Source organism: Oncorhynchus clarkii, chromosome 18, assembly GCF_045791955.1.
Source record: "Oncorhynchus clarkii lewisi isolate Uvic-CL-2024 chromosome 18, UVic_Ocla_1.0, whole genome shotgun sequence".
Lineage (NCBI taxonomy): Eukaryota > Metazoa > Chordata > Actinopteri > Salmoniformes > Salmonidae > Oncorhynchus > Oncorhynchus clarkii.
Window position 1 is genome coordinate 21,770,173 of NC_092164.1, and position 26,906 is coordinate 21,797,078.

General features: G+C 42.3%; 1 protein-coding gene across 4 annotated transcripts in view; it reads right to left on the bottom strand.

The window, feature by feature from the left end:
• The window catches only part of LOC139373192 (nck-associated protein 5-like), a 160,385-nt gene that overhangs the window by 3,310 nt on the left and 130,169 nt on the right, over nucleotides 1-26,906 (bottom strand). For all 4 annotated transcript variants that reach the window (XM_071113373.1, XM_071113374.1, XM_071113376.1 and 1 more), the window contains 7 exons: nucleotides 23,189-26,781; nucleotides 21,829-21,934; nucleotides 17,091-17,178; nucleotides 12,190-12,525; nucleotides 10,319-10,443; nucleotides 9,422-9,545; nucleotides 9,102-9,283 (listed from right to left, as the gene is read on the bottom strand). In XM_071113373.1, coding sequence (XP_070969474.1) covers nucleotides 9,102-9,283; nucleotides 9,422-9,545; nucleotides 10,319-10,443; nucleotides 12,190-12,525; nucleotides 17,091-17,178; nucleotides 21,829-21,934; nucleotides 23,189-26,781 — 4,554 coding nt within the window. The remainder of the gene's footprint in view (nucleotides 1-9,101; nucleotides 9,284-9,421; nucleotides 9,546-10,318; nucleotides 10,444-12,189; nucleotides 12,526-17,090; nucleotides 17,179-21,828; nucleotides 21,935-23,188; nucleotides 26,782-26,906) is intronic.

The following is a 26,906-nucleotide window of genomic DNA, read 5'->3' on the forward strand; positions in this document are numbered from 1 at the left end:
ACGAGTGAAACGGCGGCCAGCTTCTTCTCGCTATAAATTAACGCAAATGGCTTAACCTCAAATATACTGGAGAGAAAACAGCTACTGTATATCAATTTGCATATTGACAGGTGTTTTGGTATGCACGGAGATTCTAACTTAAAGGTATAATGTGGTATCTGGGTATCTGTTCAATGGAGATTTCAATCCATTAATTATTGAAGATTATATCACAACAAGAGTGGAGCTGCCATTTGTCTAGAGAAATAAATCCCAGATTGCAGCATTAATGTTGCAGTTTCAGGATGAATCCCTAGATCCCTCTAGGTCCTGTTGTTTATGTACTTTTGAGAAATGTTTTTGGCATGTACACTTTTATCGTGTGTGGTGGCTGAACTCATTGCCTTCTTTCATGGAAAACGCCTCCAAGCCATTCCACCAACCTTGAGTAATTTGGCAACACAACAATAGGAGAAGTCTCCATTGAGATACATATATACATATATATAAAAGCTCTGCATCTCCAATCTAGCATAATCACAGAAATCATGCATAATGCATTTTTCCACATACAGTCATAAATCTAACCACAGTGAATACAAAACACATCTTCAGTAGAAAAAAAAGAGATGTTGTGTAATTCAACCTTGGTCAATAACTATTAGAATATCTTAACGGAAATATTTATGCAGAAATGCACTAAGGAATCTTGAAATAATTTGAGGAGTCGTTATAAGGAGCCTGTGTTCTCTGGCTACATTGTATCGGTGGTCAAGGTAAACACAATTCTCCTGATAACTGGATTTTCCTCCAGCTAATCTACCGAAAGGGCCAAGCCATCCACACACTTCCTGGGTGGAGAGTACACAGAGGTATTACCGTATTACCAGGGGTATAGACCGCCCTCGGGGTTGCACTAACTCCTCATCATTAAGTGTTCTCTGCCAGGTGCCTCTTAGAAATGGCTTTCCTCCCAGGAACTCCAGCCCAGAACCACTCTGCTAACAATCTGGCGGTTTACAGTAATGCATTCTAAACACAGGCACCGCGGGTTAGATATTCTTCATGTACTAAATCAGCACAGAGAAAATCGGAAATATCCTATACTTCTTGAAAAATATCACTTTTGAGGTACAGTGACTAATAATGGTAATTCAAGGGTTGGTGATAAAAACTAATGTGACTCAAATCTGCAAAAGGACACATCTCCATTGTAGCAAAGTTACTGGAGAGTCAAAAGTGCTACATCGAAAATGCTTTTTAGTCAAAAACTAGGCTCAATCTGGGTCCGTGAAACCAACCATACAGTATGTGCCGGTGTAGTGTAGTCTACAGGTGCATGGATGTGGGAGACCATGAGAGCCGAGCAGAGGGTGTTTGACTTGATTGTGATCAGTGATTGGAATTGGGGTGGCCTTTCGTTCAGTGCCTTTGACAGTGAGGAACAGCAATCATGGTCCTGTTCTTCTCCTAACAGCCCTGAGCTCTCTATCTCGGTAGGAGGGATTCTTATCTGTGATTGAATTTGATTTGGTGAAACACAATTACCACTCTTGTCTGTGGGTCGAAACCAACCTCCGTACAGACCTTTACCATCCGAAGGTACCTAAGGAGCCAGTTGAAGTGTATCCTTTACAACGGAACACACAGGAAAACATCGCCTCAGGGGCACTTCAGGTGGAAAAAGAGCTTGTCAATGGCTAATTGGTTATCATCTAGCAACACTGAGGTATTTCAGTTCAATGGGAATGTCTTAGGTAACTGGGATTCTGACAGAATATATACGTTGGAAACATTCTTCCTTTCTAAAGAAGAGTCAGTCAGTCGATAAGGAGGTCAAATAGAGAACGGCCGTTCTTCTCCCTGAATGGGATTCAGGACAATTGTTGTGTGTCTGAAATATTTATTGTTCATATACCACTAATGGTATACTGTTGTGTATGTACGTATAGGCAGTAGCAGCTGGTATACAATTTAAATCAATCAATCAATATATATATATATATATATATATATATATATATATATAGGCATGTGGGCCTTGAGAGACAATACTTTTTCTCTACACTTGGTGTCAGATGTTTAAAAAAAAATACACCTCTGACATTTAGAAAATGACAAATTACTCATAACATTCCGGCCCAATATTTGATTCGAAAGTCTGTCATCTGAAGCACATCTTACATGTCTGTACTTCTACTTCCAATTGCATGTCCAAGACCAAAAACATGCCTCTCTCTCTCCCCATTGCATTAGTGCTCCAGGTAACAAGCTGTTACAAACAGCTGGGGGAGAAAGTGTGAACACAGATATTACATAGTTATGAGGCATATTGCTGTGTAACCTGGCCCTCTCTGGTCTGGCTCCTTAGGCCATGCCATGCCCGGCCCCAGCACAGCATCTAATGCTGTTTTCCCCCTGTCGGAGAGGCCTGCAGCAATCTCTATTACCCATCGGGAGAGAGAGAAGGGAGCGAGATAGAGAGAACCTGGGAGAGAAGGAAAGAAAGAGAAAAAGGGAGAGAAGGAAAGATAGAGAGGGAAAGAAAGAGAGGATGGGAGCAACTGAGAAAGATATAGAAATAAAAAGGGGGGAGATTGAAGGAGGCAGAGGGAAGAGGGGGTGTAGCCAGGCAGCCAGAGAGGCAGGCAGGCAGCGTGGCTGTCAAGCAGTGTCAGGATGATGAATGGGGGCCAGGCTGGGCCATGAGGTCTCTGATGGGCGCTGCTGAGCTTTACATCACTCTCCTGAGTGTTTGTGAAAGGTTATTAAAGGCACTTAAATCACCCAATCTCACACCGCACCCGCGCTCCCCCGGTCCGCACCTTCCGCACACTTCCCAAACGAATCTTCCCTAACGATATTATGAACTTACCTGACTGACTTAAAGGGAATGGTATATATATATATATGCTAGAATCCTGACTAGAACCAAAAAATTTGATCATATTACTCCAGTGCTAGCTTCCCTACACTGGCTTCCTGTCAAAGCAAGGGCTGATTTCAAGGTTTTACTGCTAACCTACAAAGCATTACATGGGCTTGCTCCTACCTATCTCTCTGATTTGGTCCTGCCGTACATACCTACACGTACGCTACGGTCACAAGACGCAGGTCTCCTAATTGTCCCTAGAATTTCTAAGCAAACAGCTGGAGGCAGGGCTTTCTCCTATAGAGCTCCATTTTTATGGAACGGTCTGCCTACCCATGTCAGAGACGCAAACTCGGTCTCAACCTTTAAGTCTTTACTGAAGACTCATCTCTTCAGTGGGTCATATGATTGAGTGTAGTCTGGCCCAGGAGTGGGAAGGTGAACGGAAAGGCTCTGGAGCAACGAACCGCCCTTGCTGTCTCTGCCTGGCCGGTTCCCCTCTTTCCACTGGGATTCCCTGCCTCTAACCCTATTACAGGGGCTGAGTCACTGGCTTATTGGGGCTCTCTCATACCGTCCCTGGGAGGGGTGCGTCACCTGAGTGGGTTGAGTCACTGATGTGGTCATCCTGTCTGGGTTGGCCCCCCCCCCCCCCCCCCCCCCCCCCCCCCCCCGTGGGGGCTGTGCTTTGGCAAAGTGGGTGGGGTTATATCCTTCCTGTTTGGCCCTGTCCGGGGTGTCCTCGTATGGGTCCTCGTATCCTGACCCCTCCTGTCTCAGCCTCCAGTATTTATGCTGCAGTAGTTTATGTGTCGGTGGGCTAGGGTCAGTTTGTTATATCTGGAGTACTTCTCCTGTCCTATTCGGTGTCCTGTGTGAATTTAAGTGTGCTCTCTCTAATTCTCTCTTTCTTTCTCTCTCTCGGAGGACCTGAGCCCTAAGGCTATATAAATACATTTGATTTGATTTGATTTGAATGTTCACACCACCATATTTTACAGTAGGTATGGGTTTCTTTTCGGCTCATACATTCTCATTTTGGTGCCACACCCACCACTGATGTGAGTGGCCAAAAGACCTCTATTTTCATGTAATCTGACCAAAGCACCAGTTCCTATCAAATCCAAGTGCCAGTGCCATTTAGCACTGCTGGGTGATTTGAAAAGTCTTAGTCAAGCGATCAATAATATAATAACACTCTTAGCAAAAAAATGTTATCTTTACTTTACAATCTGTAGAAACTATGAGAATAGAAAGGTTCAGAACTTTTGTGAAACATAAATAATATATCTAGAAATAGAAATCAAAACTGGATGGACTTCAATGATAGATGGTGGGTTAAGAGTAGCTGGGACAAAACAGAAACAAAACATACTGTGTCCTTAAAATGTACAGTATATAGTATGTATAAGCTGGAAGTAGAAGTTGTTGTTGTCCATTGGTTTACTCCAATTAGGGAGAGGATGTAGGGTTAGGGGAAAATATATACAAGATATATATACATACAGTAACAGTCAAAAGTTTGGACACACCTACTCATCCATGTTTTTTTTTAATACTTTTATAGATATTTTCTACATCGTAGAATAACAGTGAAGACATCAAAACTATGAAATAACAGATATGGATTCATGTCGTAACCGAAAGTGTTAAACAGATTAAAATATATTTCATTTGAGATTCTTCACAGTAGCCCCCCTTTGCCTTGACAGCTTTGTACACTCTGCATTCTCTCTACTAGCTTCATGAGGTAGTCACCTGGAATGCATTTCAATTAACAGGCGTGCCTTGTTAAAAGTTCCTTTGTGGAATTTATTTCCTTCTTAATGCATTTGAGATAGTTAGTTGTGTTGTGACAAGGTAGGGGTGGTATACAGAAGAAAGCCCTACTTTGTAAAAGACCAAGTCCATATTATGGCAAGAACAGCTCAAATAATCAAAGAGAAATGACAGTCCATCATTACTTTAAGACATGAAGGTCAGTCAATCTGGAAAATGTCAAGAACTTTGAAAGTCTCTTCAAGTGCAGTCGCAAAAACCATCAAGCACTATGAGGAAACTGGCTCTCATGAGGACCGCCACAGGAAAGGAAGACCCAGAGTTACCTCTGCTGTAGAGGATAAGATCACTAGAGTTAACTGCACCTCAAATTGCTGCCCAAATAAATGCTTTACAGAGTTCAAGTAACAGACAAATCTCAACATCAACTGTTCGAAGGAGACTGTGTGAATCAGGCCTTCGGGGTTAAATTGCTGCAAAGAAACCACTACTAAAGGACACCAATAAGAAGAAGAGACTTGCTTGGGCCATGAAACATGAGCAATGGACATTAGACCGGTGGAAATCTGTCCTTTGGTCTGATGAGTCCAAGTTTGAGATTTCTGGTTCCAACCACTGTGTCTTTGTGAGACGCAGAGTCGGTGAACGGATGATCTTCGCATGTGTGGTTCCCACCATGAAGCATGGAGGAGGAGGTGTGATGGTGTGGGGGTGCTTTGCTGTGTCTGTGATTTATTTAGAATTCAAGGCACACTTAACCAGCATGGACTTGCGCTTATTAGGACTATCATTTGTTTTTCAACAGGACAATGACTCAACACACCTCCAGGCTGTGTAAGGGCTATTTGACCATGAAGGAGAGTGATGGAGTGCTACATCAGATGACCTCCACAATCAACACGACCTCAATCTAATTGAGATGGTTTGGGATGAGTTGGACCGCAGAGTGAAGGAAAAGCAGCCAACAAGTGCTCAGCATATGTGGGAACTCCTTCAAGACAGTTGGAAAAGCATTCCAGGTGAAGCTGGCTGGGAGAATGCCAAGAGTGTGCAAAGCTGTCATCAAAGCAAAGGCTGTCTAGATTTGTCTTACATTTTTTTGGTTACTACATGATTCCATTTGTGTGATTTCATAGTTTTGATGTCTTCACTATTATTCTACAATGTAAAGTTGTAAAGAAAAATCCTTGAATGAGTAGGCGTGTCCTAACTTTTGACTGGTACTGTATATTAAAAAAAATATATATATGTATATATATATATATATATATATATATATATATATATGGGGGATTGGAAATTATGCAAACAATTAAATTGATTAAAGCCCAAATTTACCTGCAATATTAGAGCTGATCTACCCCCTATTTTTATTTATTTTTTATAATAATACAATTAAGCAAACTCCAGGCTTTTATATTTTTGGGATGACATGAAAATAGAACTCTTTAGCCAAGCACACCAGTAGTGGGTTTAGAGTCGAAATTAGAATGCATGAGCAGAAAAGAACACCTGGTTGCCTCTGCCAGGAGGCTGAAACTTGGCCGCAAGTGGAACTTCTAGCAAGACAATAACCCCAAGTACACATCAAAATCCACAAACAAATGGTTCATTGGCCACAAAAACAAAATTTTGCAATGGCCATCTCAGTCTACGCGGACATGAAACCCATTGAAAACCTGTGGTTTGAATTGAAGAGGGCAGTCCATAAGCGCAGACGAAGGATAACAAGGATCTGAAATAAATCTCTATGGATGAACATTTAGAAAAAGGCTCAATGCCATTATCCTCGCAATTGGAGGTATTGTGACCCCTACCTTTTTGAGAAAAAATGGATATTGCTTATTTTTTTTTAAATCAAATTCTCTGACCAATTGTATTAGTATAAAATAATAGAATTTACATTTTTGGGAGGAGCATACAATATGTAGCTCAGTGTTTGTATTATTTATTTTATACAGTCATTTTTGCTCATTTTTATCAAGGGTGTCAATCATTTCAGACCCCACTGTATGTATGGGGTATTGTCATGGGTGGACACATTGTCCCTTTCAGGTAAAACACATGTTAATAAGGTGTAAATGGGTTGAAAAGGAGTAAATGGGTTGAAAGGGGGACTATCATCGTGGTTGGTTCATGGCTATTAAATGAGGTTTTCTCTTCTGTTAATTCCACACATATCTACAGTATATACCTTTAACTTGAACATGTAATTATTCACGGATTCATTTAGAATAGTCAAGTGCTATTCAACCAAACAATGTCAACAATCCTCATAGGCCTTTATTGTGTTAGATGTTTTTTCAAAGTTTCTTTATTTTATTTATGAAGATGTTTTCTTGTGGAGGTCTTTCCAAGACCAATTATTGGACAGCAAAAGATGGTAGGATTAAATCCATAGTGTTGCTCTGTCTTTGGGTGTATTTGTTGTCGTTGTTTGGGTGTTCTCTGTGCAGGTTGGATGCACATGATCTCTGTCCGACACGCTGCATTTCTGTAGGGAATCTCATCACAATCAGAGCCATGCTTTCACACTCCCAGCTCATCACCGCAGCAGCCAACCACACGTAAACCTTGTCAGAAAAACCTCAGTTTACAACCCCACGTCCACAACCAGCAACCACACTTCCCTTTATTTCACACTGACATTAAAAATGGTCAAATCCAGGCCATTTTAGCACTCTTTGTAGAGTGGGAGCGAAGCCTCATATCCAAAATGATTTTATTAACTGTAGACAAATGGCTGAGAAGAGAAAAAGCAAAAAAATTTTCCAATGATTAGATGAACCAGTGTTTCTGCATGCAGAGCCTTCGTCAGGGTCAAAGCATACGCCAAGGACATTCGTTTCTCCACATTCAATCTTGAGCAGTCAATTGTTCAGTCAATGCAGAATGGAATAAATCTGTACTTATTGAATCTATTAGAAATGTTTGACCACAAAAAGAGACGGGCAAGGATGATGTTGTAAGTTTAATAAAAAGGCATACACCCTGAGCCCTGCAAAGTTGTATTTTGCTTTAGCAGAGTAGCTGCAACTTTCAGTACTGCTCCTCTTTCATAGTACAAGGCCTCTATAGGCCAACAGTAAGAACCAGAGTTCAAGAACATAAAACATATTCATGTATTTTTCCTCTCGCTCTCTTTCCCTCTCTGAACTTGTGTTGAGTCAGATCCTTTTGCAGATTATGGATTTTTCTGTCAGGTCGTGTGTATGTGTGTGTGTGTGTGTGTGTGTGTGTGCGTGTGTGTGTGTGTGTGTGTGTGTGTGTGTGTGTTAGGTTATTCTACTGCACTCATCTTAGGGGAAGTGGGGGCCAAGGGGGGTGAGGGCCATTTCATGGTCACTGCTCCTAATTTGTCATTCAGTGAAGTTAAATACTGGTAGGCAAATACCCCGTGACACGAGAGGGCAAGCCGATCGAAAGCAATTAGGTGACTTTCAGTTTTTTTGTTTTATGAAAATGTCCGAACAATCCAACTACAGCGCTGTGTAGGAGGGTGAAAGACATCAAGCTTTGTGGACTCGGGACGCAATTTGAGAAAGCTGGAGAAGCTGGAAAAGGACAAATGTTGCTTCACAGCGACTTGTTTTCACATGAGTTGGAGCGCAGGTTACCATGGAAACAGTTTGTTTTGAGCTAATGCATGATCTTACATAAGGTAAAGAAGTAAAGTGGTCCATACAATAGATCCTCCTGAAGCAACATCAACAGACCATGATCATCTAGTTGACGAGCTACAAAAGGATATGTCAAAGGTAATATACTGAACAAAAATATAAATGCAACAAGTAAACTGTTGGTCCCATGTTTCATGAGCTGAAATAGAAAATCTCCAAAATTTTCCATAAGCACGAAAAGCATATTTCTCTCCAATTTTGCCGACAAATTTGTTTACATCCCTGTTAGTGAACATTTCTCCTTTGCCAAGATAATACATCCACCTGACAGGTGTGGCATATCAATAAGATGATTTAACAGCATGATAATTACACAGTTGCACCTTATGCTGGGGGCAATAAAAGGCCACTAAAATGTGCAGTTTTGTCACACAACACAATGCCACAAATGTCTCAAGTTTTGAGGAAAATGCTCTGCAGGAATGTCCACCATAGCTGTTGCCAGGGAATTGAATGTTAATTTCTCTACCATAAGCCATCTCCAACGTTGTTTTAGAGAATTTGGCAGGGGGTGCTGAGGAGTATTTCTGTCTGTAATAAAGCCTTTTTGTGGGTGAAAACTCATTCTGATTGGCTGGACCTGGCTCCCAAATGGGTGGGCATATGCCCTCCCAGGCCAACCCGTGGCTGCGCCATTGCCCAGTCATGTGAAATCCACATATTAGGGGCTAATGAATTTATTTCAATTGACTGATTTCCTTATATGAACTGTAACCCAGTAAAACCTTTGAAATTGTTGCATGTTCAGATTTTTGTTCAGTGTATGTCATAGGTCAACAGGAAGTACTTACGCTTAGTCTGTCTCCTGCTTTGCCCTCTAGCGATGACTGGTTGTGCAACAAGTGGTATTGGGAGAAACTCCCCCTGTGGTCGTCCTTCTCTATGTGAGAGAACATATCATGTTGATAGTAGTCCATGATTGACGGGAACTTTCCCACACTGTTCCTCCTCATTGTCTTCTCTTCGGAGAAGACTGTGGAGAGCATGTTTCAATCAATATATCTATCAATCAATCAACCAAATCAAGATAAACTGGCTAAAATCAAATGATGTAGGCCTAAATAACATTAATATTGTGTCTGTGGATGTGGGATGCAGACAAGATTCTGACCTTGGTTGCTCGTCTTTGCTCTGTTGGTAAGGGTGCTTTGGGTGGAGCCTAGCGTGTTCCCTTCAGACTCTGTCTCGGTGTCACTGCTGCTGCCTGAGTATGTGCACACTCTTGGGGCTCTGTCCTGTTCAGGAAAGAGAGGGACATCAGAACAGAATGAGAAGATAAGAAGATAGATCAATCCCTCAATCCCTGCATCCAGTATGAAGGAAGTTAGTAGCTTCACGAGCAAATGCTAATTAGCATTGGCACAATGACTGGCATTCTATGGCACACTAGCTGTTAGACGTCTAGTAATTGTGCTAACGCTAGTTAGCAATTGCTGCCTTAAACGGATACTTTGGGATTTTGGCAATGAGGCCCTAGATCTACTAGCATGCCATCAGATACCCATATACGTCCAGTCATTGCGCTAATGCTAGTTAGCATTGGCTCGCGAAACTACCTCTAACTTCATTGATACTGGAAGTAGAGACATAAAAATGGTATCCACGAGTTCATTTGAGTAGATGAAATCCCTTTAATATCACTGTATCCTCAACCGATTACAGAGATACTCTTTCATAATGATAATGCTTCTTGGAGATGTGAAATTGTATAGGGATTGTACGGAAGCCGCAATTACAGATGATAATGCGTCTCATGTGCTACACAGAAACACAACCACTAGGCATTTGAAGTACTGTAGATTTTTCAGTTTAGCAGTTCTCTTATTGCTGCTATTATTCTGTCAGAGGATAATTGATTTACGTCCCTCCACTACTAGCAACATTTACTATATTTCATGCAACATAAGGAATCAATGCTATTATATGCTACTATGCTATTGCAGTCTATTTTGCCTCCAAAACACCACCCCTTTGACATAGGCCTAATAGTGCTGGGGAAGTTCCTTACAGTTGGTGAGTTTAGATCCTTAGTGTTCCTCTTCTTCTCCACTTGTTCCTCGTGGGCCTCCGTAGTGACTGCGTGGCTGGTGCTGCATAACTCTAACTGACTCAGTCGCTTCCTTCTGATGACATCTATCATTCAAAAGTAAAGAGAAACAAACCATGAGACACAGACAACAACCAAACCCACACACTCACACCAGGAAGAGAACCTACGCATTGCGTACATAGAGGGCGGAGGAAAGAAAAAATGTCAAAGCTATTAGATCCCGGAGTTTCAGTAAGACTCATGGTTACATCCCAAATGGCTCCCTATTCCCTTTATAGTGCACTACGTTTGACCATGGCCTTAGGTTACCATTTGGGACGCATCCATAGCTAACGCTATGCCAATATAGTTGTTAACCTGTGAAAGCCCATGCTGTACTACATGAGCATTATGCTACAATTTCTTTAATTGTGAGGAGAGTTTGGCATTTCATCTATTAATAGTCAATGGCATCCTCCCTACCGAGACTACATCGCTACATTTCTGACTTGAAGCAGCCCCGAAATACCAGCTTCAAACTGTCACTCCCAATGACAAAGCATCCAATGATAGTCACAGCTGAGTCAGTGTGAATTTTAATGACTACCTACCCCTTCCTTCACACTTTTTTTCTCTATACAACTCCCTGCCTTCTCCTGACAATATAATTAACTGGGCCTCGTTGGCGGCGGCACCGCGGGAACATCAGCAGAATAATTTGTACCGCACCGAGGACAAAATAGTTCTTTCATCTTCTTGACTACCTGTGAGGGAATCCGTGGTGGAGATTAGGCTCCTTCTCTATTCCATATAATGGCAGCTGCTGGTCATGCCTACCTTAACCGCAGTACCGAGGTCACACAGATAGACACTAATTCCCTGATTGCATAAATCCCTAGGCGTGATCACGGAGATCACTCATCCCTATACGAGTACATTGTTAGTGTTACTTCCCTCAGCCCATATGATCCCTCTCTCTCTCCTCCCCACCCACCGTTGTGCTGTTGTGTTGCTGCGGTAAATGAACAGGCAGAAGGTGGTTTATGATCTATGTCGCTAATTGTCGCTATTGAGTTTGCGTGTCTAATTGTATTAGCGACTTATCCTTGGGATATGGTCTGTGGGTCGTATTATCCGGAGGGTTTTGTGAAGGTGGGTGGGGGACACAGTGTCCTTTGTTAAGCAGAGCTACAGAATATCACTCAGAATACCAATAGGCTTGTCCATCTAGTCCAGCATTCAAAATGCATAGGAGATTGAATAACAAAAGGTAGAAGGTTTTCCTTTTCATTGAATAGCTTCAAGTGGAGAATGGATCCTCGGTTGAGATTGAGAGGGTGGAACATGTATAGTGAATTCTTGAGGGCGACTTAAGGTTCATAATGATGTGAATTGAAGTAAAACACTGCCACCCTCATTGCACAATCAAATTGAGCCAGCGAGATTCTGAATTTTATCCTCTCTCATTTTACACACAGTTTATAGATGGGTTAACACCAAATTGGGTTTCAGGATAGTGGCCAAACATCCTCTGAGCCTGCTCAGCCATTCTAACTTTTATATGCAGCTGTGAATCATTGGTTTACCTAACATAAAACCATTGGCATGAACCAGAGACAACACAGAGCCTGTAACAGTGGTTGTGTCCCGATCATCGACTTTTCTCCCTGAAGTGTGCACTTCACATGATGGGACTGTACTGGTATTAGAGCAATGGTGTGGACATTGTCCAGCCAATACTTACGGCTTCTTAATGCATAAAGGGGAGTGTGGAAGTGCACGCTTTGGGAGAAGGGTATAGAATGGAGACGTAACAGGGATGTTGATATGAGGTGAACCCCCAGTCTTACCTGAGGTGGATGGTCTGGGGAGGCGGCTCAGGGCTTCCTGTCCACAACCTCTTCCAGTAACTGTAGTGTCAGACAGGGAGTGGCCCAGGGCACTGGTGGGTGGTACATGTGGTTGGGATTCAGACAGGGACGGCACTGTCACATGGGATGGGGAATGAGCAGCAGAGGCCGAGAGGAGGTCCTGGTCAGGATCAGTGGGACTGTGAACGCTCGCCATTGTCCGGTCGGGGCTGGACTCAGATCTAGGAATGTGGCGCCCATTGACCCGGGTGACGGAGTCAGGGAGGGGGAAGGTGCCAATCCCGCTGTCCAGGGTTCTCATTTGACAGCTGGAGCCTGGGGGGGGGACAGGAGAAGCAGCGTGTGATGATGGGGTTGGGGGCGGGGAGGGGGGGGGGGGGGCAATGGAAAAGGAGGAAGAGCCACTGGATTGGATTCACAAGCAACGGAAGGTGTTGTGGGTAAAAAGGGCATCTTGGGGTAGGTTCAATAAGATAGGAGAACGAATGGAGGCAAAAGCAAGAGATACAGGAGCATTACTTAACGTACGGAGCACCTGGGTACAATCCAAAGCCAAATCATTATGAGAAACTGTAGAAATGTAATGCAGGAAAAAAGTCTGAACTTTTTGTATTACTTTGTCCAGTAATATGTGTGATGCGATCTGTTGTGTGTGTAATTCATCAGGTTTATTCCTATAAGTGGTTATCAGCCCTCTATGATCAAATCTGTATCACTTCTTCATGAAATTAATAAAGGTATCTGACTAATCTTGAAAAGGATCTAAAATGAACGGCCGCTTGTAACTCCTAGGTCTCTCTGCGTTCCCAATCTAATTTCACCCATTTGGAACCCAGCGTGACTTTAGAGTGCCAATTTATTAGTGATTTTTCTCCCTACCTCCTATATCAGCATTATGTTGATTTATACACATTCACCGAACTTGATATGTTCCACACTGCGCAGTGATCTAAGGACACTGTAGCAACAGATGGACAGCGTCTAAAATACACAGTTTTGCAAAGCCTCCGTCTCCGAGCGAGACAGATGGATGGCTGTTCGACATGATCCAATTCCATGTAACTGTGAATGATGTTGGCTAATCATTCTGTGCTCATTACTTAATTGCAACAATTTGAGTAAAAAAAAGAAAGAAAGAGAATGTTGAACTAGTTCTAACATTAATTAAGTTTAAAGACAAAAGTGCGGGAAAGGTCAGATGGCTGATATGACTGCAACTTTGACAATGTTCTATTTTCATTCTAGGTTGCACAGTGTTTTGCTGCATTGCAAAAGTAGAACATATCAATCTAGCGTTATGTACATTAAAGACTAGTTGAGGATGGAAAAACCTTGGAAATGATTGATCCTTTCGAGTGAGCAGTTGTTTTGGAAGATATTTAGAACAATCTGTAAGTTCTGATTTCTTTCTTGCCTTTTATGGACAAGCATGGGACCTATTTTTTTTAAGAGTTGGGTTAATTTCTGCTAGCTCTGCCCTTAACCATGGCGCTTGGTCTTGTAACGCACCATAAACATCCACTTCTTCTATATGCCCTAACACATCCCTCCATCGTTGTCATACAGTCTCTGGACGTTCAACCCAAACTTCTAGAAAAGAATGGGTAAATGGATGGATGATTGAATTAATGAATTCATTAATGATATATTAACTGTTTCCCCTGAAGGGGTTCAAGGCATGTAAAAGCTTCCATGGATATGCTTTAGTACAATAACCCATACGCATAGGGCTCGCACAACATCATCGCCAACCAGCTGCATCAAATCATAATTAAAACCAAAGCTCTTTATCAGAGGCAATGCGCTGCCGTTGTAAAATACATTATTAACCTAATAAAGCAATATTTTCAGTCCCCTCTAAATTTGCAACCAGACATTCAATTAAACCAACAGTGCATCAAAACAAGAATTAATTCAATTATGCATCAGAAACGTCCCACTGGATGACTGGGAGTAAACAGAGTCGACTTAATCATGCTATTAGTACACAGTTAGAGTCATATTGTAGGCATACGTGTCTTCTTCTACCTCTCTTGCACCTCCTACTCTGCAGTAATGTTGTAGCTGAGGTGCTCATAAACCACCTCGATGGACAGATGGCCTGTTATGTTGCTTAGATACATCTGCAATGAGTCATCACGGGGGCGGTAGTGGCCAGCCCCTAAAACAGCAGCTGATCAATTACTACAGAGTTCTGCATTATGCATCAAGTGTACACCAGTTCAGAATGTCTCACATGCTTGATCCTATATTCAAGGAAGAAGACAGAAGATAAAGAGGGAGACAGAGAAAGGGAAATAAAAGAGAAAGAGAGAAAGGAAAGAGAAAGAGGGAGACATCCACACCTCACAAAGCTCAATAATCAAAAGAGTTGATTTGGCAGTCGTTTTCAATATGCCGTTTGCACTCACACTATAACAAGGTCTAACATGGACCTAGAAGCCAGTTCCACTGCTTTTTTTTCAATCTTCCTTTCTAATCGGGGACTGGTTTAGACCTGGGATACCAGGTTTGTGCATATTAATTATCAGGTAGAACAGAAAACCAGCAGTGCTCCGGACCTCGTAGGGTATGATTTTAATGGCCCTAGGGTAATACTATCTAAAATCATAGGAAAAAGTATCAGAGAGGCTCTGGAATTGTGTTTACTGTGATCCCAATCACTTCTATATTAAACCTCCTGGAGATATAGGGCAAGCTCTGCAGACCTAATGACATGTTATGATGAGGACCCATGTAAAACCCAGACATTAACCACCATCGCAACTGCATGGGAATTAGAACCAGAGGTCATGACTATTGTCACATGACCAAGACCTCAAACCATTTAAATTCAGTCCAAGGTCAAATCTTGAGCTGTTTATGATCTATTATCTATGCACAGTCACTTTACCTACATATCATCTCAATTACCTTGACTATCCTGTAACAATGCACATTGACTCGGTACTGGTCCCGTTGTATATAGCCTCGTTATTGTTATTTTATTGTTGCGCTTGATTGTTTTTTAATATAGTTTATTTAATAAATATTTCACTTTTCTGAAAACTGCGTTGTTGGTTAAGGGCTTGTAAGTAAGCATTTCACCGTAAAGTCTACACCTGTTGCATTAGTGCGCATGTGACAAATAAAATGTGATTTGATTTGATTTGAACCATGACAAAGCCACATCTCAGACTCATGAGTCCATCCGCATCCTTTTCTAGTTTCTAGTTTTAATCCCTGCTACAATATCACATTATGTCAAAAATAAAATACAATTTTGTTTCTAGTTTCTTGTGTTCAGAGAAAATAAGTAATTGAGATCAGGCAAATGTGTGACATATTCTACCCATAAAAGCCCAGGGTAAAATGATATTCTAGGCTGGACTTCAGGACCTATAAGTGGACTCTGCTTAAATCTTTATGAGACCTTTAATTCATACTGAGGGGAGGTTGGATAGATGTGCTTAGCTGGCAGTATTAGATATGCCATTCAGTTAATTAGAATACAGAAACGATTAACAATCTTATTTTTGGCTCTGTTCCACGATATGGGGCTTAGTTGAATCAGGAAAATGTTCATACATCCTGGACATTTTCTCATGTCAAAACAATTTCTCACAATATTTGTGTGGTCGACCCCATCAATACAGAGGCTAACATATAAAAATGACTTAGAGCCAAAGAGAGCAGCTTTCATAAGTAATGGTAAGTAGTGGTATGTGGTTTTCCATGTTTGATGTAAATGATGTGCAAAATAACCTGCAAGTCTAGGTCCTTAATGTCCATCCTTTAGAATTCATCTTGATTTAGATAGTCATTGTGATAGTCAGCATAAAATAGTTAGTGGAATATTGCGTACCAGCAGCCACATCATCTGTGCAGACCTATTATGGTGCATGGAAATAAATAAACAAAATTAAGCAACAGAGATCATAATCCTGTGTGAAAATAAGGACAAGCTTCAAATATAAAGAAAAGACCATTATAATTCAAGTCGAGGCGTCACAAACACCTTTTGCACAGGTTGTACATGACTGGTTTGCTGCTCTCCTGTTCACATAATGCCAAAGCCACATCAAACTAAGTGAGAGAAGACCCCATTCATGAAAGGACAACAGGCATCATCTCTTCAAAGATAGACAGTTAATGTGCCACTCAGTTTAAAGCATTCCAACAGAGCGATAGGCACCTGGCGTTATAAAACTCTAATAAACATTGATTGCCCTGTCCTAGTCACGTTCCCCGAGAATGCCTTCCACCTGCCAATGAATGACAAACTGCCCAGCGTGTAAAGATCGCCTTGTCATTGAAATAGTAAGTGGGTGTTGTTGCATATAATTTTCCTATCACACATTGTACGCTACACCAAAGCTCTCAGAACAGCAGCTGCCCTGACAACCCCCGATGTCTTAGCCACGTAAATAATACTGTACGCCGGCAACACTAAAAGGATTTTTGAACGCCGGAGACAGTAACCATTTTGTTGATGACCTCAAAATGCAGTGGGAGAGTGGCGTGATAATAAAGACTCACTCTGCCAGTGACAAGACGGATCAGTCCTGCAAAGATACAGGAAATATTTTTATAGGCTCTAAGCTTACAGTTTTTCACTGGTATGAGAATGTGTTACATATGCAAGTCCCACATGCATTAGGTGATGAATGGCAACAGCTCTTTCTGTATACTGCAAAAGCCTAAAATAAGAGACCGTTTCTATACTCTATCACAGAAATACTTTACACAGAAAGCAAAAGTTGGAGATGCATTGCTGATGACTACTGAACATGTCTATGTTGAGAAATCTATATTAATGTTGCTTATTAGCACTAAAATGTTATATGTTTTCAGACGATAGCTCAAAGTACAGTAGGCCCATTGTTACAGTAAAACCTTACCTATCATGTGGTCCTGACATGAAGTCTCAGGGTTGGGTTCCTCCTCATTCTCTCCATGCAAGCTGATCTTCTGTGTCACAATGATGGTCTGGTGGGAAAAAATGAAGGAGGAAGTGCATTTAACTTTACTTGAGTTCTCACAACATACACTACCGGTCAAAAGTTTTAGAACACTTACTCATTCAAGGGCTTTTCTTTATTTGTACTATTTTCTACATTGTAGAATAATAGTGAAGACATCAAAACTATGAAATAAAACATATGGAATCATGTAGTAACCAAAAAAGTGTTAAACAAATCAAAATGTTTTTTATATTTGAGATTCTTCAAATAGCCACCTTTGCCTTGATGACAGCTTTGCACACTCTTGGCATTCTCTCAACCAACTTCACATGGAGTGCATTTCCAACAGTCTTGAAGGAGTTCCCACATATGCTGAGCACTTGTTGGCTGCTTTTCCTTCACTCTGAGGTCCGACTCATCCCAAACCATCTCAATTGGGTTGAGGTTTGGGGGATTGTGGAAGCCAGGTCATATGATGCAGCACTCCATCCCTCTACTTCTTGGTAAAATAGCCCTTACAAAGCCTGGAGGTGTGTTGGATCATTGTCTGGTTGAAAAACAAATGATAGTCCCACTAAGCCCAAACCGATGGGTTGGCGTATCACTGCAGAATTCGATGATAGCCATGCTGGTTAAGTTTGCCTTGAATTCTAAATAAATCACAGACAGTGTCACCAGCAAAGCACCCCCACACCATAACACCTCCTCCTCCATGCTTTACATTGAGAAATACACATGTGGAGAGCATCCGTTCACCCACACCGCGTCTCACAAAGACATATCTCCAATTTAGACTACAGACCAATGGACACATTTCACCGGTCCATTGCTCGTGTTTCTTGGCCCAAGCAAGTCTCTTCTTAATTACTATTAGTGTCCTTTAGTAGTGGTTTCTTTGCAGCAATTCCACCATGAAGGCCTGATTCACATAGTCTCCTCTGAACAGTCAATGTTGAGATGTGTCTGTTATACTTGAACTCTGTGAAACATTTATTTGGACTTCAATTTCTGAGGCTGGTAACTCTAATGAACTTATCCTCTGCAGCAGAGGTAACTGTGTCTTCCAATCCTGTGGCGGTCCTCATGAGAGACGGTTTCATCATAGCTCTTGATGGTTTTCGCGACTGCAATTACACAACTGATTGGCTCAAACGCATTAACATCCTTAGGATTGGTGGGTCCACTGCGTGACAGGTTGAGCTTTCGTAGGCTAATGCGATTAGCATGAGGTTGTAAGTAGGACATAGACATATCTGATATTGGCAGAAAGCTTAAAGTCTTGTTAATCTAACTGCACTGTACAATTTACAGTAGCTATTACAGTGAAACAATGCCAGGCTATTGTTTGAGGAGAGTACACAGTTTTGAAGATGAAAAGTTATTAATAAACAGATTAGGTACATTTGGGCAGTCTTGACACAACATTTTGAACAGAAATGCAATGGTTCATTGGATCAGTCTAAAACTTTGCACATACTGTGCTACCATCTAGTAGCCAAAATCTAAATTGCACCTGGGCTGGAATAATACATTATAGCCTTATTCTTGCATTTCAAAGATGATGGTACAAAAAAGATTGAACAAAAACTTTTTTCTTTTTATTATCTTTTACCAGATCTAATGTGCTATATTATCCTACATTCCTTTCACATTTCCAGAAACTTTAAATTGTTTCCTTTCAAATGGTACCAAGAATATGCATATCCTTGCTTCAGGGCCTGAGCTACAGGCAGTTAGATTTGGGTATGTCATTTTAAGCGAAAATTGGGAAAAAAGGGGCCGATCCTTAAGATGTTTTAAGAAGGAAAGAAACTCCACAAATTAACTTTTAAGAAGGAAAAACTGTTCATTGAAATACATTCCAGGTGACTACCTCATGAAGCTGGTTGAGAGAAAGCCAATAGTGTGCAAAGCTGCCATCAAGGCAAAGGGTGGCTATTTGAAGAATCTGAAATATAAAATATATTTAGATTTTTTTTAAACACTTTTTTGTTAATAACTACATTATTCCATATGTGTTATTTCATCGTTTTGAGGTCTTCGCGACTATTCTACAATTTAGAAAATAGTCAAAATAAAGAAAAAGCCTTGAGTGAGTAGGTGTTCTGAAAGTTTGGACCGGTAGTGTGTAAAATCAAGTTCTAAATCATGTTTATGACCAATTTGTTCAGGCATAATGACAGAACATTGACATAAGGTGTTATTAAATGTGCCTCACAACATCGTCAACAGATGGTATGTTATTTGTCCGAAAAATGGTTGGGGAGACCGGGGAAAAAAGTAACACTTTTAGGCTTTTGCATATTGAAAATATTATTTGATTTAGATTAAATAATATTGTTATACAAACAACATGCATATCTCAGCTACTATTACAAACTGTAACTACGTTTATAGAACATACCAGGCGTTTACAATTCAACCAAAAGTGTCAGGAGTGAAATGTTACAATTGACCCAGTATGTGGGATTAAATGTAACAGGGAAAGGGAAAAGGGGGATACCTAGTCAGTTGTCCAACTGAATGTATTCAACTGAAATGTGGATTCGATCCAGCAACCTTCCGGTTACAGCTACGGGGTTAAAAGTAGCATTGTGTTCAATGTTGGTAATGGTAATGGTAATTGAAACATTTAATATTTTTGAAACTGGTATTTTGATGATAATACACTAAATTGAAACTGGTATTTTGATGATAATACACTAAATTGAAACTGGTATTTTGATGATAATACACTAAATTGAAACTGATATTTTGATGATAATACACTAAATTGAAACTGGTATTTTGATGATAATACACTAAATTGAAACTGGTATTTTGATGATAATACACTAAATTGAAACTGATATTTTGATGATAATACACTAATTTGACAAATATTTTCTATTTGATCTTTTAGGAATGTGATATTGACCAAAAACTCAAATTGTATCAAAATGAATATAGCCTGTTTTATATTAGGATTCAAACGTGTAAATTGTACAATTTTGCAATTTTGCAAACACACACACACACACACACACACAGGAGCCTATACTAGTCTGAATCTTGTGAGAAAATACAAATAATTATTGTTATGGACTTTACAAATCAAAATACCTCATCTTACTGATAAAAATACTATGTTTAAATACATGGAGAATGCCCCACAGGTCAAAACACTAAACAAGAGAAGCGGCGGGTATATTTACTTAAGGGCCTCAAAACCTATTTTATGTCAATAAAACAAAAAATGATTGATGAATTTAGGCATTTAGAGACACCACTGAAGCATTAGCACATTGCACAACAGCTTTCTAAGTGGTTTCTAATTTGAGTTATTAAAAGCTCTTACAACTGACCCCGTGTTACATTTTTTCCCCAGTCTCCCTTACATCATTGTAATGTGCATCGCATTGTATTCATAATTGCTTTGCCGCTTTGTGTGTGTATTCAATCGTTTGTATGGTGGCCTTAACATTCCTTGAATATCAACTGCACAGATAATAACAGAACATCACTGCTAGTTTAAGGACATGTCTGGTATGATTCATAAACCACAAACAAGCAAAGTACACTTTTCCACAACGTGATAATACTTTATATACTTCTACGAAACCAGACATCCAAAATAACAAACGCAGCTAAGCTAACACAGATTTAGTAGCTGGCATATTCAGATAGAACATTATTGATATATATATAGCTTCCCTTTCGCTCTTAAACAAAACAATAGTGGAAGACGATTCATCAATTCTTTAAGCGATGACTCAAAACAGAATCGACAAACACCTTAGATTTACAGAAGTTACTATTACATTTTCAGAGCCTCTTTCGTAATAGGTAGTTCTGTCAGGGGAAGCAACAAGGTAATTGTTCTAATATGGAGGTGGGCTAACAGAGTGTGATGTTGAAAAAGTGTTCCTCCGAAACTATAAAGGGGATTTGCAGGTCATAAACACTTATTTTCTTCTGTTGTATTTCTGTAGAAGGGAGATGGAGATGAAGCTGCAAGGATAGTATTAAACAGGCCATTGTTGAATTGAGTGTCTGAGATAAGAGCCTCCTCATCGCTATCAAAGTTCCCCATCAGCTGGATTGAATTTCCTGCATATTGCATATGGTCTCTTTTTTCTTTCTCCCCCTTCCTTCCTTGCTCTCTCTCTCTCTCTGTCCCTGACAGAGAACAAGTAATATATTCTACCAAGGTCAGAATTACGTGGCATTCTAAGTCTTACCCAAAGCATTTTTTTTCTATACAAAGCTTAGTACGTGGTTCAACATCGGTAGCATATCTCCCAAGATGAAGTGCTTCAGTGTGCGCTCATATTTGTGTATGTGCGAAGGTTGGCGGAATTTGCAGGTGTGTACACAAATCAGACATAAGACATGGAAAACGTTATGGCAACAGTAAATGATATGGAGTATACGCACAATCCAATAAGCAACTGACCAGCATGAGAGCATGGAGGAAGTGGATACTCAGGTTAGGGGAAATAGTTAGAAAATGGTGAGATTATGAGGAAAGATGGATAGATGAGAGAGAGCGAGAGAGAGAGAGAGAGAGAGAGAGAGAGAGAGAGAGAGAAAGAGAGAGAGAGAGAGAGAAGGAGAGAGAGCAGTCGAGTGAGAGATCCATGCAATATCCTGGAAGCCAAGCAACGTTTCATTACAGGACCCCTAGCTCACTCACAGCTGTATCGGAGCAGATCTCCATATCTCCCCTCATATCGCTGTTTCTCTTGGGGATGGAGATGCCAGGGAGAGATTCAGCTATGGAGTCACCCTTCCTCACACTCCTGTATGGGAAACATGATTTGATATATTTTCTGTCTGTCTGCTTAACTGATTTCATATGAACCGTGCAGTTGGAAAGAGATCCCGGGTGAGACATTCCACTGTTCTCACTCAATACGGCCTCCATATACACTGAACAAAAATATAAACTCAACATGTAAAGTGTTGGTCCCACTGAGCTGGAAAGAAATGTTACATATGCATACTAGCTTACTTCTGTCCAATTTTATGCACAAATTTGTTTACATCCCTGTTAGTGAGCATTTCTCCTTTTCAAAGCTAATTTATCCACCTGACAGGTGTGGCATATCAAGAAGTTGATTAAACAGCATGATCATTACATAAGTGTTGGGGACAATAAAAGGCCACTCTAAAAGGCCACTCTGTGCAGTTTGGTCAGACAACACAATTCCACAGATGTCTCATGTTTTGAAGGAGCATGCAATTGGCATGCTGACTGCAAGGAATGTCCACCAGAGCTGTTGCCAGATAATTGAATGTTAATTTCTCTACCATAAGCCGCCTCAAACGTCATTATAGAGAAACTGATTCTGATTGGCTGGGCCTGGCTCCCCAGTACCATGCCCAGTCATGTGAAATCCATTGAATTGGGTTTAATTCATTTATTTAAATTGACTGATTTCCTTATATGAACTGTAACTCAGTAAAATAGTTGAAATTGTTGCATGTTGCATTTATCTTTTTGTTGAGTATAGCTATCCCCCTACTGTAGGATCTGAAATAAACTATTTTGAATGGCTCTTCCCGACTCCAGTCTCATTGAGTGATAAATGTTTGTAACTACTCTTGATAAAAATCTGTCAGCTGAGATTTTAGGTATTATATCAATTTATGGGAGGAGGGGTAATTCTGTACTCTTCCAGCCAAGATAGCTCAGGGCTGACAGTGTCTCTAGATTCCAGGCTAGGAAGTGCTAATGTTCACTCAAGTGGAACCATAACTCAAAGAGACAGCTGGTGTTGCTGTTGTTGAGCTGTGTGTGTTTTTGTCTCTTTACATGCATGCATAATGTAGCAAGACTTGTGTTTTACAGCAGCATGAACACTGGGAGAAATGCTAAAACGACAATCCGCAATCATTTCAGCATCACAGGAGACAAGTTATCTAATGAGTGTTCTTTTTCCTGATCAAATCACTGTAATTTTTGGGAGGTTTTTACCTATGACTAATTATGCAAATGTACTTGAAATATTTAACAAATCACATTTTATGAAATTTGCTATGGTAATACCAACCGTCCAAGAAGCTCTTTCATGAACTGGTCTTTCCCAATGTAGGTTGTAGAACACTGGATCTGATTGGCTATTTGTCCCATCTGAATATTGCAATGATCCATGATTGAGCTCAGCTTGTTCTCTGACAGCGTCAGCTCTGGACTCTTTTCGAACTGGCTGTCGTTTTTCTTCTTGTCCTTCTTTTTGTCCGATTTCATCTGTTTGCCTCCCAGCACAGATCCGATCCTCAGCTCTTTTTTCTCATCTTTCTCTTTCGGGGAGGTGGCGTCTGATTTCTTTCCATTCAAGGCTGGCAGCTTGCTTTTACGCAGGCCGAACCAGTTGGCTAGAGACGGGCCGGTCTTCTGCTTGGTCTCCGGTGCTATTACCTTCTCTTGACCCTGACCTTTCTGGATATTCTCCTCGATCCCCATCATGACCTTTTCCTCAATGGTGCAGACTGTGGGGCTCACTGGTTGCTCTCCCTCATCGATTTCCCCTTGGGAACAGCCTGCCTGGACTTTGACGCTCTTCGCGTGGTCTAGTTTTCCGGGGCTGAGCACTTTCACACCCTTTGTTGTGGCCTCCGGGCTATAGACAGGAGAGGCCGGCGACTCAAATGGAGGATGAGATGCAACCTTCTTGGGATTTCGGTAGTTCTTCAAGCCGATCCGGTCGGCGAGGGGTAAGCTACGCACTTCTTTTTGAGGTGGAGCCGTGACGCTCTCCCCCTTTATTGGGCTCCGTGGCCCTTCACCGGTGAATCCCGATGTGGAGGCTCTCTCCGGAAGACCCTGGTGGCTGTTTGAGCCTGTCATACCTCCGTAGTGGCTCAGCCTGTGGCTGGGGCAACGGACTGGACTTTCCCCAGATCCGCTACTGGGTTTAATCTGTATGCCCTCAACAAACGAGCTCTGCCTTGTTAACGAGTTCCCCCTCTCTCCAGAGTTGGTGATGATCTGGGTTCGAATCTTCACATGTCCGTCCAACACACTGATGTTGGGTTTTTCCATGTAGTGGGTGCTGAAACTCTGGCTGCGAGCTTTCGCCCCAGTCATCCCCAGGACAGGCTTTAGGTGAGGTTTGGTCGTGACAGATATGGACCTCTTAAACAGTCTACTGTCACATTCCGACTTGTCACCAACCCCCTGCTCTGCCAACTCAGAGGTGTGTGCCTCCTCTTCCTGAATTATGCACTGGACCTCACCCTTAGTCTCAATGATGGAAGTCATGGCTAATGAATCAACATACACTGCCTGAAAACTGTCACACGGGATGAAAGCATTTGAAGTCACAGTCTCTTTGGAGACCGAGTTGATGTGTTCCTTCTCTTGCTTTCCTGGTATCGTGGTGGAGCCTTTCTGCAGTGAAGGGGGCGATTTCACAAAAGCTTTGAAGCCCATAGGAATGCGTGTCTTTGATGCTTTTTGAGTGCTAGTTCCAGAGACGGGTGGGTTTGCTACAGCCTGGGGAGGTTGAGTCATACTACTGTGAGGTTCTGTTGGACACTGAGGGTGGCCCTGCAGAGTTACAGGGAAACTACTAGAGGTCTTATATGACATAGAATGCCTATTGTCATTGGTACCTTTCTTACTTGTAAATGTGCTTTGAAGTGAAGAGCCACGTTGAGAGTTGTATGAGGGAGGAGGAACATTCTTTGAGCTTTTAGGTGCATTTTCAGGGTGATCAGGCACATGCCCTGAGGAGGGGAGGTAGAGTTTTGTGGGGACCCGTTTCGAAGTGCCTTTAGAGGGGGTCTCATTTGAAGCAGGGTGCTGCTGGCTCGATTTGTCCAACAGTTTCTGAGGTGCGATTGCGGTACCGTAGCCTGCGTCCAGGTCTATGGTATCTTGGCCCTTGTAGGGTGGGGGTGGTAATAAATGTTGCATATTTGGTACAGGCGGGGGGTGGTAACTTGGGGGTGGCCCCCTCCCAGTTGTAGGCATGGATGGTTGAGCCCCTGGTTTAAGTGCTTGAGGTGACCCATCGTAGTTTGGTCTGATAAGTAAGGAGGTGGTGCGGCCAGGGGGCGGGGGAGGAGACGGGGACCTGAGTTCAGTTTTGCTGCTGGCTTCACAGTGTCTGTCTCTGGTAGGCTGTTCCCTGTAGTCCACATGGTCCAAATGCCTTCTTGGGAGGTGTGGGGAGCCGGTTGGAACACTAGATGAGGAGCCTTTTGTCCAGTCATTCCTGCCAGGAAGCTTGTTGATTACTGCCTTGGGGCTTGTAGTGCAGCCTGGAGCTTTGATGAACCTGGACATCTTGACCGGAGGAGAAGAAGGGAACTTTGACTCCTGAGCTGTGAATCCGGAGGTTGGTCCACTGTTGCTTGTTTCCGTGGTGGAGCCCTTAGAAACCTTCAGTGGAGATCCTTTCCCCCGGCTGCTGGGGATCTTTGAGCTGATGGCCTTGGGGCTGGTGGAAGCATTGTTCATGGGAGGGACAGAGTGGCCTTTGTTGGATCGATTGGAAGGTGGCTTTATCAATTTCCGTACTGGAGTGACATGCATTTGCAGCCTCTCTGGGCTTCCCTCCCTGCTAATGCTGCCGTTGTTGCCTACTTTGTGACGAATGGGCCTATCATGAGGCGACAGTGCAGCATACTCAGCAACCCCATTTTCTTTCCTCCCAGGAATCTCTTTCCGAGCCCCAGTACCAAAAGAGGACTGCTGAGCACTGAGTTCAATGGGCTGTCCGTCTGCATCGAATACAACCATGATACTCTCCTCAGACTGGGTTTTAGCCCCCTTGTGTTCCTTGATTAGGCTGAAAGGCCGGGGCCTTCCGTCAGCAGACTGAGTTCGGCCAGGTTCCCTCTTCAAGCATTGTACGGGAAGCAGTTTGTCAGAATCTCTTGAGAGCCTCTTGATGTCCTTCTGCAGTTGCTCAGCTGTCCGGCAAACAGGCAGCCGCCGGTGGTCGCTGACCTCAGTGTGCAGATCCTCAGGGTCGGTGTCTGAGAGGTGGAGGGGGCATTCAGCCTCTGTGGGGCTGATGTCAAAGTGCAACAGGGAGGGGTTTAGAACAGCCGAGGTCCGCCCCCCGGAGAGGAAATTGTTGATGAAGCTTTTGAGTTTTTCTGGCCGCTCCTTGGAGTTATAGCCGGGCGGGTGTGTCATACCCATGCTGCAGTTACTATCCCCTACTACGCCACTGTCCTGCCGCCCATCCCAGCTACACACACTGTCCGAGACGCTGTGCGACAGCTTCCTGAAGTACATCCAGCCTCCGTCCTTACTGGGGACGCAGTCTCGTCTGCAGTACGCCGAATGTAGCGACTCGTCGTCCGCATCATCAGAGTCGTACACAAACTTTTTGCCCCCCACCCCTGAGACAGGGGTCCTTCCCACATAAGTGGGCTTGGAGATTCCCTTGCTCCCACTCTTAATCCCCAGAGAGTAGATACCCTCATTAGAGTTCATGCAGTCCTTGTCGCCCGACTTGGAGACCCAGGAGGATGAGGAGCCTTTTGGTTTTCTCCTCTGGAGCTTCCGCAGGCCTTCTAGGATGTGGCTCTCTTTCCTCCTCGTGGGGAGCTGCTCTTCCAGGGGGGCACAGATGTTCCCGGGGGCCGAGGAACCCAGGCTCAACCTCTTCTCCCATGTCAGAGAGGACTGCAGGAGAAATACAGAGAGACAGAAGTTATTAGGAAACTCAGAGAGGACAGAGGGAGATTTAGAGACAGACACACAGACACATCATTCAAAAATGCAGCTAAATTGAGCTGTGCAACAGCAAT